The sequence below is a fragment of the Euprymna scolopes genome, chromosome 2 (genome assembly GCF_053919585.1).
Source record: "Euprymna scolopes isolate OS-2025 chromosome 2, ASM5391958v1, whole genome shotgun sequence".
Lineage (NCBI taxonomy): Eukaryota > Metazoa > Mollusca > Cephalopoda > Sepiida > Sepiolidae > Euprymna > Euprymna scolopes.
Genome location: NC_136483.1, coordinates 5,123,022 through 5,138,675, shown reverse-complemented (window position 1 = coordinate 5,138,675; position 15,654 = coordinate 5,123,022). Strand labels below are relative to the sequence as shown.

The window sequence follows — 15,654 nt, the reverse complement described above, 5'->3', positions numbered from 1 at the left end:
CGAGAGAGAATTTCCGCGCAAAAGAAATAAACAGTTCACACCCTGTCGTCTGCTTTTAACTCCAAAATGGAAGGATATCCTTTTTGTGTTTTTGTTTTTGTAGTTGCTTTGATATATGAGAGAGAGAGATATAGAGAGAGAAAATAAACAATCGACTCACTCAGCGCCGGGTTTTAAATATTTCTGTCGCATTCCTTTCTTTTGAAACAATTTCATTCCTTCGTCCATTGGATACATCGTCATTCCTCATTATCGCCTTTTTTTCGTTTTCTCTGTCGTCAAAATATATCGTTCATTTCTTCGCCGTCGTCAGCACCACAAACGCCGTCACCATCGCCAACAATGTCGCTTCCCTGACCCTCCTCCTCGGCTGCTATATCGTAACTGTCTCGCCACCCTGCGCCGCTCCTTTCCTTCTCTCTAATGGTATACCTTTCTCTCTCTCTTTGGCGCCTCCTCTCTCACTGTATGTACCTGCATCTCTCTCGCGTCACTCGCTCAATAACACGCAAGGCGGATGCCTGCAGCTTTCCCTCTCTCTAGTTTCATATCTTCTCTCTCCCCCTCTCTCTTTCTTTACAGTTTATAGGCGTCCCCTCGCTGTATTTTCGTATGTTCCCTCTCTCTCTCTTTTTCTTTTTCCAGATGTTTACAAATTCACTGAGAGCAGACGACAATATAAAGCGCGATAAAACAGAGTTTTCTCTCTCGACCTTTTTTTTTTTTTTTTTTTTATAATATTAAAAGTAATTATTGTCTCAAATTATATATTTTTTTCACAAATTTGTAACAGACAACAGGACCATTGCCAGGACCCTCCATCTATCACTGTATCACCAAGAATAACAGGGACATGCCCAGGGTGATGAAAACAAAATTTCCGGCCACGATTATGGTCTTTGGTGTGGCTTGAAGTGAGGACCACATCATGCCACTTCAGATCTTTGAAGTCAGCTTGAAAGTCAACACCAAAGTGTACCTGGATTTGTTGAAAAGTGTGGCGATCCTCTGGCTGCTGGCAGAGCCTAGGTGTGGCAGCAGGACTCAACACCGGCCCACAGGTCCAAAGAAACCCAGGCTTAGCTTCAGGAGTGCTATGACTTTGTACCCTTCTCTTACTGCCCTCCTCCTCCCCCGACCTGAATTCGTTGGACTACTTTGTTTGGTCATACGTCGAGAACATCACCAACATGACCTCTCACAACATCGCAGCCATCTGCCAAGTATTTGCCGACCTTCCGTCGGCGCTTGTGGAAATGGCATGCTCCAAGTTCCAGACTTATATTGAGGCAGTGATAGAGACTGAAGGCGGCTTTGAATAGATGTCAGCTCTACTACATAATCAAGTTATCTGAATTGATTTTTTCAATAAAAGTTTTAAAATAAAGCTGTTATGTTGTTTTCTTTAGAGCGACAGTTTTATTGTTCCACCCTGTATTTTAGTTTGGTTAAGGGAACACATCTTCTTTGCAGTAACCTTGTCAGTGTCTTCTATGTATTTTCTCCAATTTATGTTATCTGTAAATATTAAATTGCATTATGAAACAAAAAGAGAAAAGTATTTGAAAAATAAGATGCTAATTACCAATGATGCGGAAACGGTGCATTTAATATTGGTTAATGGATAGAAATAGGATTCTTCTGAGTTTGAAGACCTACATAAATGGGACATTTGTTCCATACAAAAAATTAAGATGCTTGTGTTTTGCATTTTTTTAATTGAAGATGAAGAGGTAAAAAAAAAAATTGTTCATTTTAATTCACCCTTCCTCCTCAAGAAGGAATATTGTAACTGAAGTGTTACTGTGGTAAGGGCCAGATTTATAGGGGGTCACCTAGGTTGGGAGTTGGGCAATGAGATATTTGTCCATATTGTATTTAAATTTCTGAATATTGGTACAGTTGGGGGAGACAGGGAGCAAGAAAGGATTTCCAAAAGCAAGTAATCTGGTGAGAGAAGCTATCAGGGTAGAAAGTTTTTTTTGTTTCTAGGGACCTCTACCGTGAAGGGGTTGGGTTTTGCTAAAACAGGGTGATCACTAGAAAAGCGGGAAATTTGAAGGTCAGCTTCGACGATGAGCTTGGAATGATATCCCACAAGTTACCCTTCAAAACACCACACGAGCTTGGATTTCTAGGTTAAGACGCTGTAGTGAAGTGCGTGGCCGACATTTTGAGTATCTGAGTATAACATAACATTTGTCTTTGAAAAACTTTGTAAAAATTATTCTTTGTAAAAATGAATCGTTGTTTGACAGATTTCCTACTTTTCTAGTGACCACCCTGTAGGTGGGTGGGTTGGGGGTATTTTTCTTGAGGTGGGGGGGGTACAACCAAGTTTGTTGATTTGATTTCTGTTTCTCGGCAGTTTGACTTCCGACGCATTCGTCACCACGACAATGATAAAATGAGGTGCATGCGGAACACGGGATAATGGACGTGTGAATGTGGGGTTGATATGAATAATCTTTTACTGTTTTTGTTTACGATTGCGTTTTTCTTTTCGTTTAGTAAACGACGCTTCATCCACGATGTCAGATGATGAGAATGAAGTGTCTTATTTCAAACGAGATAAGATCTTGCACTATGGAAGCCTCGAAGAGAAAGAACGACAGAATAACAATGCTGACAACAGTAAGAACTCGAGTGCAATTGAAGCTGGCATTGCGGCAGGAAATATTAACATTTCTGATGGTTGGTAGCGTTTTCTATTCTTTTTGTACAATTGTTAGGATGAGCAATGAAAGTGAAACTTACATTTTTTAATCCTGAATTATGCAAATGTAACGAAATTTGAAGTATTTGTTAATTATTATTTGGATTCATCGAACGGTTATTTTCACAATGTTTTGGTCAATGTAACGTCTGACCTTCTTCAGGTGTATCTTGTCAAACTCGAGAATTTGAACAGAATTTCAAATGGAACCCTTTATTTACTTCATGGAGGTAGCATGCTCTCATTCCGTCATGACTAAATAGAGTTCCAAAGTAATTTGCAATTATATTTTTCCGTCACCCACACTGTTGAGAATATCACTTTTTATAATTGATTTTCCCAAGTACCTGAACCACTGCGTCACGGGTCGTTGCAGATAGTTCTAGTATGAATTTTGGGAGTCTTAAACCTATTTTTATTTCTAGTTGTAAGTATTACTATTACTATTTATTGTTACTGCATATTACTATACATATATAGATACGTATTAACCTTATATTTCTTTCAATAAGAAAGGAATCATTCGTTGTCTACAACATCGAGCAAACGCGATATGTAGTAACAGCAACACACATGAAGAAGAGTTTAAGAGAAACCGTCCACCGAAGCAACTATCTCGAGAGTATGATATTAGCTCCAAGAAATCTGAACCAGACACCACTCAAAATTCACCACAGTTTGTATATCATACATGAACGGTTTGTCAGGAAAACTTCTAACGTATATGTAATCCATTAACATCAGTATTCAGAAGTGATTCAACTCTCTGAAAACAGCTTGTGCGAGTCAAGTCTCTACAAAAATATTGTGAATAAGTACTGTGTATATGAGATCTCAAACAGTAAAGAACCATCAGCATCCTATACATACTCTACTTCGTTTCATCAAAAGAACAATTCAATGGTTGCATAACACTCAACTGTATATGCAATATAAAATCAATATTTTTATATAAATTGTTTATTTATAGAAAAGCTCTGTTTTTCCTTTCTTTTTAAACAACCGTTTTTTACAAATTATCAGAGGAGAAAGTGTTGTATTTCACAGTTTGGGCTGATAGCCTCGCAGTTTTTTACATTTCAAATTTCTGCTCGATTTTCCTTGCAAAAAACAAAAAACAAAAGTTCTACAATTTCTTTTTCAGGTTCTGGTTTTGAAATTGATGATGAACCTAGTGAAAGTCAGGCGGAATTATTGGCAGAATTTGAACGTAGGAAAAGGGTAAGATAAAAATAATTGGATTTTTTTTTCCTTACAAAAATAACTTAAGGTATTCCTTGCATTCATTTAAAACCTCTCCTGATGAAAAAGAAATCCAGTTAATCTGAACATGCTATCTCTACAGGACATTTTAATATAAATATAATCCGCCGATCCATAAACGGGGGAAAAGAAGCATCATTTAATCTGCATATATCATGTCATCGGACCATTTTTTGTTTCTTCATAATTGTCTGACAATAAGTGTAGCCCAGTGTTTCCCAACCAGGGACTCATGGTCCCCAAGGAGGGCCACAGGCCTTCGATGGGAGAGCCATAAGAGAATACCAGAAAAATGTAATTCAAAATGCCAAAAATTGCAATATATAAATAAGGTGACAAAATTCCAGCCATAAAAAAAGTAATTTATTTTTATATACGATGGAACCTTGAGATACAAAATTAATTGGTTCCGACTTTCGTATCCTGAAATTTTCATATCCAGAAATGCGTTTTACATGTAAATTATCTTATTTATTTCGAGATAGAGCCAGTCATAAGAGGTCTTGTCACATGAGCTCAACAGCAAGTGTATCATTTTCAGCAAATTTTTACGTTGATTTATAATTTTAGAATAACTAAATAAACACAACAAAATTTGCATTTTTTGTTGTTGAAGTACAAGGGGCCTTGATTGTTTAGATATGTGGTAAAGAGACCATGGGTCATCAAAGATTGAGAAACACTGGTCTCTTTTGCTACAAATGAGTTCTCGGATACTTGTTGAGTCAAATAGTCACTGATCTCATCAAAACCTACACAGGTGATTCTGAGTGTCCAACTGAGTGAGCAGTCCTTTATAGCAAGGTGAAACCCCCTGCAACCTGTGCTTTTTCACAACTATTGTTACTACAGTTTGTTAAAGAACTGCTTATTGCATACTGCTAAGCAGGTTGATATTTTATTTGCTAGATAACAGTTGATCCTATAAGTTTCAGCAACTACCAAGAAAAGCACTAATTACCGTATTGTTTCACCCAAAATATCTCTTGTTTATTGAGTAAAATATTTGACATTCAAATCTCCAAAATGTTCTGACTTCACACGTTAGATACAGTATAACTTAATTATTTGAATCTTTTATTCTATCTAATTTTATTGAAAAAATGCCTTTTACTTCACAAAAGAGTATTTTCAGATTTATGCCAATGAGTGATACATTTTTTACTAATATTTAATTCTCTCGTGAAAAGTCTCTATCTTTGAAAATCCATAAGTTTAGAATTTTTCTTTGAATTTTTAATGGATTAATAAATATTGTAATTTATTTAATTTTTATCATCAATTTTTTTTGTTTTTAATTGCTCTAGCTTTTTTTTTATTTTTTTTTTTATTACATTTTCACCCCAAACAAGGCACATTGCCACTTTAATGTAGGGGGCTACTATCAGGGGAAACATCTACTGGGGTACTATGTAGGGATTAGGGCAGCGAGATGTTGGTTCACGTTGCACTTGAACTTATGCATGTCAGTACAGTTGGGGAAGCAGTGACCTGGAATGGAATTCCAAAGTCTAGCAGTTCTGGGGAAGAAACTACTGGAGTAGAAAGATCTTTTACATCTAGGGATCTCTACAGTGTGGGGGTGGGATTTTGTAGCTTGTCGGGTCTGTCGAGGGTGTTCACGTCGTGGGGGCACAAGTGCTTGCAGTTCTTCAGAGCATTCACCATTATAATACTTGTAGAACAGGCAGAGGGATGCAACGTTTCGACGATGGGACAGAGGCTGAAGTTTTGATGCCAGTTTAGGGCCTATCAGATTTGCGACTCTCTTTTGAACCCTGTCAAGGAGCGAGAGACTAGTAGCCGATGCACCGGCCCAAATATGACAGCAATACTCCATACATGGGCGAATAGTGGCCTTATAGAGGTACAGGATACTTTCGGGTGTTAGAAGTTTTCTAGCACGGTAGAGAGAGCCCACCTTCCTCGCAGCGGCCCTGGCAATGCCCTCGATGTAATTGTTCCAGCTCATGTTTCCTGTGAACGTTAGGCCAAGGAGCTTGAAAGACGTACTCTCAGCTAAAGAGTTGTTGGCCATTGCTATAGGTGGTAGAGAAGGTTTCTTGTAATTATTGAATGAAACCAGTTTTGTCTTGGTGGCATTGAACGTTACCATCCATTTTTGTCCCCATTCCACTACTGATTTGAGGTCATCCTCTAGTGTTTCTGCCATTACTTTAGATATATGTTCATTTGTTTTCCTGTCGTGCCTGCTATAGAGTGTGGTGTCATCAGCATATATACTCATCTCAGAGGCAATTTTGTCGGGGAGGTCATTTATGAATATCAGGAACAGCAGAGGACCAAGGATAGATCCCTGGGGCACTCCCGCATTTATATTATATTGTTTAGACGTACGACCGTCGAGGACAACCTGGATTTTTCTCTTATCTAAGAAGGATTTAATTATGTTAAGTATTCTACCAGTGATACCGTAAGATCTAATCTTCCTGAGGAGACCCTCATGCCATACCCTGTCAAAAGCCTTAGATATATCTAGAGCTACCGCTCTGCCCTCTCCCGCTTTGTCCAGTGAATGGTATATGCGTTCAGAGATTACAGTGAGGATGTCTGCCGTGGAACGGGCTTGTCTAAATCCATATTGATGGTCGGTCAGAAGTTTAGCATCTGTAAGGTGCTGGACTAGAGCATGGTTAATTAAGGTCTCAAATATTTTGGCGAAAAGTGGGAGGAGGCTAATAGGGCGATAATTTAATGGGTCAGTTCTTTCGCCAGAATTCTTGAATACTGGTACCACAGAAGCAGTTTTCCAACAGCTCGGAAAGCAAGATTCATTAAGGCATTTGTTGTAGAGTTTGGAGAGAACTGGAGCTACTTCGGCTGAGCACTTTTTTAATAGCACAGCTGGGATGAGGTCGGGTCCACATGCTTTGGAAGTGTCAAGGTTTTTTATGATAGCATGCACCTGAGCAGGGGTGATTTCCAGATCGTCTAGCGTGGCGTCTGTCCGCATAGGAAAGTCAGGTAGGGGGTGGTTTAGAGGGTCCAGTGTAGAGTTGGAGGCAAACCGACTGGCAAGCATGTTAGCCTTCTCGGTTGCTGAGCAAAGAACCTCGTGATTGTTGGTTAGTGGGGGAATTGTTGATTGCCCATTATTTACTACACTGTTGTAGATTTTCCAGAAGTCACGAGTTCCTAATTTTTGTGCTTCGATGCGTTTTTTAGTGGTTTCCGTAAATTCCCTCCTAGCTGTCGCTATTTCTTTCTTAACGTTACTTCTAGCTTCTTTGTACTTTTGTCTATTTGAACTGGACTTATGTCGGTTAAACCTGCGGAATGCATGCTGCCTTTGAGCAATGGCAGTTGCGCAAGTCGAAGTAAACCATTGGGGAGAGTGGGGCTTGCTATAGAATTTCCGCATGGGAACATGCGCTTCGATTGCAGTTTTGAACCATTCAGTGGTCTCAGTTGCACACTGTTCAGCAGGAAGAGAAAATATATTTCCCCATGGGGCGTCTCTGATAAGATCTCTGATAGCTTCCCAGTCAGCCTTTTTATAATATCTCGTTGTTTTGAGCACTGGCTCTTCAGTTTTGGGTCTGGAGTTTAGGGCAATTTCAACCATTATTACCGCATGATCAGCGTTCCCAAGTGGGTTGTCGGCTTTCGTTACACAATCATCAGGAACTGTGGTCAAAAACAGATCTAATAGTGATGCGTGTTGCTCTTCCTGATCAGGGAAGCGGGTTGGGAAAGTAACAATTTGCGATAGGGAGTGAGATACAGAGAAGCTATGAGTTGCGCTGCCTGCTGCATCTGTATAAGTAGAGAATCCAAGCCAGTTTTTGTGATGGACATTAAAGTCACCAAATACATGTACTTGGGCGCTAGTGTCGAAGGAGAGTGCTGTGTCTATGCTGTCAGATACTTTGTTTATTATGGTGCAGTCTTGGGTCGAGGGAGAGCGGTAGAGAAAGTAAAAGTAGCTAATGTTGTGTTGCATGATTAGTCTAAAGCACATAAAGGCTTGATCATCCGTTTCTAGATTTGTTTCTCTAGTCAAGGGAAGGTTATTACGAATGTAAACTCCAAGTCCGTGCATATGTCTGTCAGAGTCCTTACGGCAGAGTGGGAGATATCCAAGCATGTTAAAGTAGTTAGAGGGGATGGAGGAGTGTAGGTTAGTCTCACTTAGTGCTAAGATATCCGGGGTATTTGTTAGGAGAAATGCTTCAACATCGGCTAAATTAGTTCTAAGCCCACGGATATTTGTGAATGCAAGCCTCAAGGGAGGAGGCAAGTTGGATTTGTTGGTCCCTAAGCCTGGTTTAAGCTTATTTTTAGATTGTACTGTCATCATGTTTTTTAACGAGTTTCAGTTGGTTTAGGGGAAGCCGAACAGGAGGTTATGCAGAATATCACACATACATCACAAGTAGACCATCAGCTGACCCTCCATCAACTAGGACTGTGGCCTCAGGAAAGCCCACCGGGGATGAGTGCAGGGTCCCTTTCCATGCGCGCCATGGCACTGCAAACATCCCGATATTATTCAACTGTTGATGGAGCAGCCGCTCTAAGCGCTACCAAAGAGTTAGGGCTCCTGTACTACCAGTCGGAAACAGCAGCCAGTAACTGTCAATCCGGTACCCTCAACCCATCAGAGGAAGGTCAACCCAATCTAATTGCTCAGGCATATGTGGTACTCAAGCATTCTCAAGTGCCCAGCTTTAGGGGTGGGGTGTGTCGGGAGTGGGGGAAACGGCGTTCATTGCCCTAGACAAGAAACAAGATCTACCAATGGGTGTTTCTGTCGAATCACTGTGATAGTATCTCTGCGCCTGACTAATAGGCAAAGAAGGAGTATGGAAGCCGGGCGATAGGCAGGACCTATCTACTCCTTAAGCAATTTAGGTATTGCAAACCGGTAATTTGTTTGAGTCACCAGCTCTAGGAAGGTTGTCATCCAAGACTGAAGAGGCCTCCCTCCTCTTTGGTTTAGTTTCAGAGTTTTCCTTCTCCTAGACGGATTATCTGGAAAGATCCACTGGGTCCGTCACCACTGAGAGGGTTTGCTCCGCGCCTGGGGTCTAATCCAGGTATTTCTGCGACCCCGCGTGGTTAGTTAATGTTAATGGGTTAGCTAATATATTGAGCTTCCTATCATATCAATAGGTTCTAATATAAAGATAATTTATGTAATTTTAATTATATATATATATATATATATATATATATATATATAAATCTTTTTATCATTTTTCTTTTACCTCCTATTCCCCTTACCTCACCCTCTTTTTAACCAAGTAAGATCTGTGACTTACTTGTAGTTTCATTAAATACTTTTATATGCAAAATCCGATCCCGCATTTTGCTAATTCCTGCCCTCTGATGAGAAGGAGAGTATTTCTTCGAAACTCCGCGGATTAAGGACTATCCACTTATCTTGTGCTTCCTTTTTTAAAATTAAATATGTTTTTAACTCTTTTTCAAGATGTCTTTTAACATGTTTTATTAATCATTTGTTGATATATATATATATATATATGGGTGTTTCAACTCAAAATTTTAATATTATTTATAATTATTTGTTGAACTTAACCTATATTTTCAAACTGATTAACAAAGAGTTTCTGACAAGTGGAGACAAATTAGGCCTTAAAATATGTTTCTTGTTTTTTGTTCAATTTCTTTTAAATCTTTTCAGGCTCGTCAAATTCAAGTGTCAACTGATGATGTTGAGGTGAAAGCCACCATGCGGCAATTGGGTGAACCAATTTGTAAGTTTCTTCGTTTTACAATTATAACGTTTAAAAGAGATGTCTATCTTTTTCTTTAAATACAAATATTTCTATTGTAAGTAATCCAATGCGCCATATACCCTTAAGAATTTTTTGCATCTTAAAATTGAACAAATATATATATATATATGATGTAAGTAAAAATATTCAAGAATTCTGGTGAAAGGACAGACCCATCAAATTATCGCCCCATTAGCCTCCTTCCACTTTTTGCCAAAATATTTGAGACCATAATTAACCACGCTCTAATCCATCATCTTACAGATGCTAAACTACTAACTGACAAACAATATGGATTTAGACAAGCCCGTTCCACAGCAGACATCCTCACCGTGATCTCTGAACGTATATACCAATCACTGGACAAAGCGGGGGAAGGCAGAGCGGTAGCTCTAGATATATCTAAGGCTTTTGACAGGGTATGGCATGAGGGTCTCCTCAGTAAAATCAGATCATACGGTATCACTGGTAGAATACTTAACATAATTAAATCCTTCTTAGATAAGAGAAAAATCCAGGTAGTCCTCGACGGTCGCACATCTAAACAATATGATATAAATGCGGGAGTGCCCCAGGGTTCTATCCTTGGACCTCTATTGTTCCTGATATTCATAAATGACCTCCCCGACAACATTGCCTCTGAGATGGGTATATATGCTGATGACACTACACTCTATGGCAGACACGACAGGAAGACGAATGAACACATTTCTAAAGAAATGGCAGAAACACTAGAGGAAGACCTCCAATCTGTAGTGGAATGGGGACAAAAGTGGTTGGTCGCGTTCAATGCTGCCAAGACTAAACTAGTTTCATTCAATAATTACAAGAAACCCTCTCTACCACCAATAGCAATGGCCAACGACTCTTTATCTGAGAGTCCATCTTTCAAACTCCTTGGCCTAACGTTCACAGGAAACATGAGTTGGAACAATTACATTGAAGGCATTGCCAGGGCCGCTGCAAGAAAGGTGGGCTCTCTCTACCGTGCTAGAAAACTACTAACACCCGAAAGTATCCTGTACCTCTATAAGGCCACCATTCGCCCATGTATGGAGTATTGCTGCCACATCTGGGCTGGTGCATCTGCTACTAGTCTCTTGCTCCTTGACAAGGTTCAAAAGAGAGTCGCAAATCTGATAGGCCCTGAACTGGCATCTAAGCTTCAGCCTCTGTCCCATCGACGAAATGTTGCATCCCTCTGCCTGTTCTACAAGTATTTTAGTGGTGAATGCTCTGATGAACTGCAATCACTTGTGCCCCCACGACGCGAGCACCCTCGACAAACCCGACAGGCTACTAGATCCCACCCCCACACTGTAGAGGTCCCTAGATGTAAAAGATCTTTTTACTCCAATAGTTTCTTCCCCAGAACCGCAAGACTCTGGAATTCCATTCCAGGTCCCTGCTTCCCCAACAGTACTGACGTGCAGAAGTTCAAGTGTAACGTGAACCGACACCTTGCTGCCCAAATCCCTACATAGTACCCCAGTAGTTGTTGCCCCTGATAGTAGCCCCCTACACCAAAGTGGCAATTTGCCTTGTTTGGGGTGAAAATGTAATAAAAAAAAAAAAAAAAAAAAAAAAAAAGAATACTTTGATAAGTATTTTTTAACTTAAATAGGGATGGTATAATAAAATTGTGGGGTCTGCATTCGCGCCTGGCCTCCATAGAATGGAAATAGGGACAGACTTTAATAAAGACTATTCATATCTATCTGCGTAAGCATACTTTGATAATTATGTTTCAGTTTGAAGAAATATGGTATGATAAAATTATGGGGTGTTCGTTTGCACCTGACCTCCATAGAATGGAAATATGTCACAAAGTTTAACAAGTTTTTTTTAATATAGATCCACAGAATATTGTGATAAGTGTTTCAGTGTGAACAGGTATGGTATGATAAATTATGGGGTTTATCTATTTTATTTTTACTTACATCATATTTTGCTTTGGTTTTGATACCCCCAAATTCGAAGCTATCTCTTTACAACCCTTCCTTTTTATAACCTATTATACTTTCATAAATCAGAGTCCATTTTCTGTAGGCTGTTTTTGTACCGAGTCAACGACGGGTACTTTTGCTAGTATATATATATATTAGTGGCCTAGCAAGGCCAGTAAAGACAACCGTAGCAGCAAAGCTGAAACTGGCCTGCAGGACACTATATATATATATATAAATGTAGGCAAAGTTAGACATATTTTATTGATTTTAAAATATAGGTTCTTTTTTATCAATCATCATAAAATTTTAACCATAGAATAGTATTATAATCTTTAAAAAGCCTGCAAATTTTCATGTTTTTTTTCCATAGAACCAGTATTCAATTTGGCTACAAGTATAGATATATGCATAGATATACCAGCTTTTTTGGCAATTTTATAGGTTTGAAATCTTAGCGACTATTGATCAGAATTTAACAAATGAAGGTTTGTTGGAAAGGTAATAACCTGAATTGTATAGCAAGCTATATGACATTTGTCCTTAAGGTCGCACATTAAGGGGATCATCCAGGGTCTATTTTTGGCACGTTTTTACAGCCATAAAATGTTTTAATCATAGTCGTTTGTTTTCCTAGTTTTGTATATGAATTACAAAATATTTGATATTTCCCCAAAATTTGCCTTGATGGAGGGGGTGGGGGAGACTAAAACTTGCTACTATGGTTTCAATTGATCTGAAATAACAGCAAGGGGAGACTTGATTCCAAATATTTCTCATATGTTATATCTCCTTTCTTTGGTTTTCATACATAAAGTAAATTTCACAGTATATAAGAATTATTTGATACTTGAGATATTCATAATCATAACCTTTTTCCAAAAGAGAAGAGATATGAGAAATATTTGGACTCAAGTCTCCCCTTGCTGTTATTTCAGATTGTTTGAAACCATAGCAGCAAATTTTAGGCTCCCCTCCATCAAGGCCAGAGGTTTTGGGGAAATATATACACTCTAAAGAAGCTTTTAGTATTTTATATAAAACAATGCAGTTTAAATTCCTAGGGATGCTAACTAACTTCAACATATCAGAGATTTAGCACTTGCATAATCCATTTTACTGCTGGAAATTCACAATTAAAAAGGGAAATTCAGCTATATAACAATTAAAAATAAACAAGAAACCTTCACTTAAATTGTGAAATAGAAATCGGCAATCATTATTTGTTTACCATGTAGCTGTTCCAGAAATTAAAAAACAGGACAGCTGTTAAATTCCTGGCTCTCCGATAGAAAATACCATTCCTCAATCACAAAATACAGACACAATCCAGTTACTATTTCATTAATATATAAACAAACAAAATTTTGTAATATATATATGTGAATAAGTATATAAATAATAATGTATTAAGACATTAATCTTAAAAACAATTTTGTGATGTGTGAGCATGTGAATTATATAGAAATAAAGATGCATTGACGCATTCGGTGGAAGAACGACAAAAGCGACATTTGATACTTTTCATAAAAAAGAGGTTAAATGTTTGGAGCATAATGATACTTCTTTGAGTCTTTTAATGGGGTTTAATAATCGTGTAATGGAAGAAATTTATTCTTTAAATACAAAGAAAATTTTACAATATCATTCTAACATGAATTACAAATCTAACCAGATATAGTTATAAATCATATAAAAGTCAGTGAGTAATATAGAAAAGAAAACAACTTTGTTTTGAAGATATTGATTTATGCTAAATGAAATTACATAGATTTGCAAAATTAAATTTTTTACATGTTTGACTGCTGAACACCAATGATGTTAGTGCTCGTTGATTTGCGAGTCTGGAAAAATCAAAACAAACAGAACATAATTAGGTAGAGAATTTAAAGAAAATCTTTGGTCTTAAGTATCCATATTTCAACAGACGTATATCAAATATTCAAACACTATTCTTCACATAAATTCTTTGAATTCAGACAATGTTTTTTTTGTGGTTGGATTCTCTTTGATATTTTACGCCTTTTGCGATGAAAATCTCAAAATTTCAACTTTTGGTACTTATGTCATTCTTCCACTGAACGCATCATATAAGTGACCTTGTCTGTGTATGGAATGGTTTTTACCAAGCTACTCTGTTAATTTTTGGTCTACAGACTTGAAACTTGATATACAGGGTATTTGGACCTGAGGAACAAATCTAATTTAGTTCTTGGCTAGCCAGTAAAAATAGCTGCTATGGGGGAAAAGTTGGAACTTGGCATGCGTTTTTATATGCATATGGACTTAGTTCAGATGGTAACGGATAATGTTGATGAGCTATATGTTTTAGTTTCAATTCTAGCTGATGGCACCCAAGTCATATTTTTGTTTATTTCTTTCTTACTTTTGAAATCACATGTGTATATATATATATATATATATATATATATACTAGCATGGATGCTCGACGTTGCCCGGATGTTTGGAGGTGTGTGTTGAGCAAAAAAAAAAAAAGTGGTAGTAGGAAGGCAGGCTCGAACCCCTACCACGAAGAAGGAAAAGAATGGAAAAAAACGTGACATCTTTGCTGTTACGACCACCGCCAAACCGGAAGTGACGTAGGTTTAAATTAAGGCTAGATAATCGAAAAGAGGGAATGACTTTAAAAAAGCGACCCCTCCCTGTAGAAAGGTGCTCAGCTGAGGGTGAAGAAATTAATGTTTTTAGCCAATTTGTCGGTATTTGTCATCTGAAGGGTCGAGCTTCAAAATGATACTGATCTTGGTAAAATCCGTCGCCTCTGTCAAAAGTTTTAGGCAGACATGCAAACATACATACATACATTTATATATTGGAAGCTCAAATTTTCAACCCAAACCGATTAAAAAGCTTGCCCTATCTCTGAATACCCTTTATGTAAAATTTCAAATGTTTAGAGCAGAAATTGTCTAAGTTATTTGATAGAGACTGCAGAGGTCAAATTTTTTTAATTTTGACCCCTTAACATTTATTGTTTTGAGCTGAAATCAAGTTATTATGTCCAAGAAACCTATATCTAAAATTTCAAGTGTTTAGACCCAAAATTGGCGGAGGAGTTTGGTAGAGTTCTCAAAGGTCAAATCATTGAACTTTGACCCCTTGACAACTAAATTTATGGCCGAAAACAGATTACTAAGATTTTCCCAAATTTCATTACCCTGTATATCAAATTTAGAGTCAGTAGACTGAAAATTGACAGTTATTGTGTAGGGAAATGTACACAGACAGACGCACACAAACACACAAAGACACTTTCAATTTTATATATATAATATATATATATATATTTTGGGTACAATATAATAATCAGTAGAGTATTGGCTCTATAATAATAAATATGAAATTTACATAAATTAAAATGATTTTCCAGTTTCATTCCAATATTTTTTTTTTTACATGGAGGTCACCACTTATCAAAGCCCAGATGCCACTCGGGGATAAGGATTATTATGTGTACAGTAATCAATGGGATAGTATCGCAGTAATAGTTAGTATTGGAGATTTGATAAAGTGTCTTACTTAAGGGGGCGGTTAATCAGGAATTTGTTTATGTTGGACTTGAAGACATCCAAGTTGTAGTCAGGTGGGAAACAGGCAAACGGAAGAGAGTTCCACTGGCGTGCACTTCTAAGAAAGAAGCTTTGTTCATGGAATCTACATTTGGATTTAGGCACAGATAAAGAGTGGGGAAAATTATTGACAGTGGTTTCAGCTAGACGAGTGTTTTTCGTGAAAGATTGGTGAGGGGGGACCAGGGATTGGAGCCCAGATGAGCACTTGCCATGGAAATAACAATAAAACAAACATAGGCTCGCAACGTCTCTTCTGTGGGAGAGAGGTTGCAGGGAAGAGAAAAGGGCATTCCCCACTAAGCCACAAAATCTATTTTGTACTCTGTCAAGGCAGGATAGGCTGTTTTTAGCAGCTCCTACCCAGATGTGGCAGC

The 15,654-nt window shown here is 38.0% G+C and overlaps 1 protein-coding gene across 1 annotated transcript in view; it reads left to right on the top strand.

The window, feature by feature from the left end:
- Nucleotides 1-15,654, top strand: part of LOC145288407 (U4/U6 small nuclear ribonucleoprotein Prp4-like) — a 73,936-nt gene that overhangs the window by 7,966 nt on the left and 50,316 nt on the right. The window contains exons 2-4 of the mRNA XM_080136327.1: nt 2,512-2,694; nt 3,861-3,937; nt 9,648-9,720. Coding sequence (XP_079992453.1) covers nt 2,532-2,694; nt 3,861-3,937; nt 9,648-9,720 — 313 coding nt within the window. The 5' untranslated portion in view covers nt 2,512-2,531. The remainder of the gene's footprint in view (nt 1-2,511; nt 2,695-3,860; nt 3,938-9,647; nt 9,721-15,654) is intronic.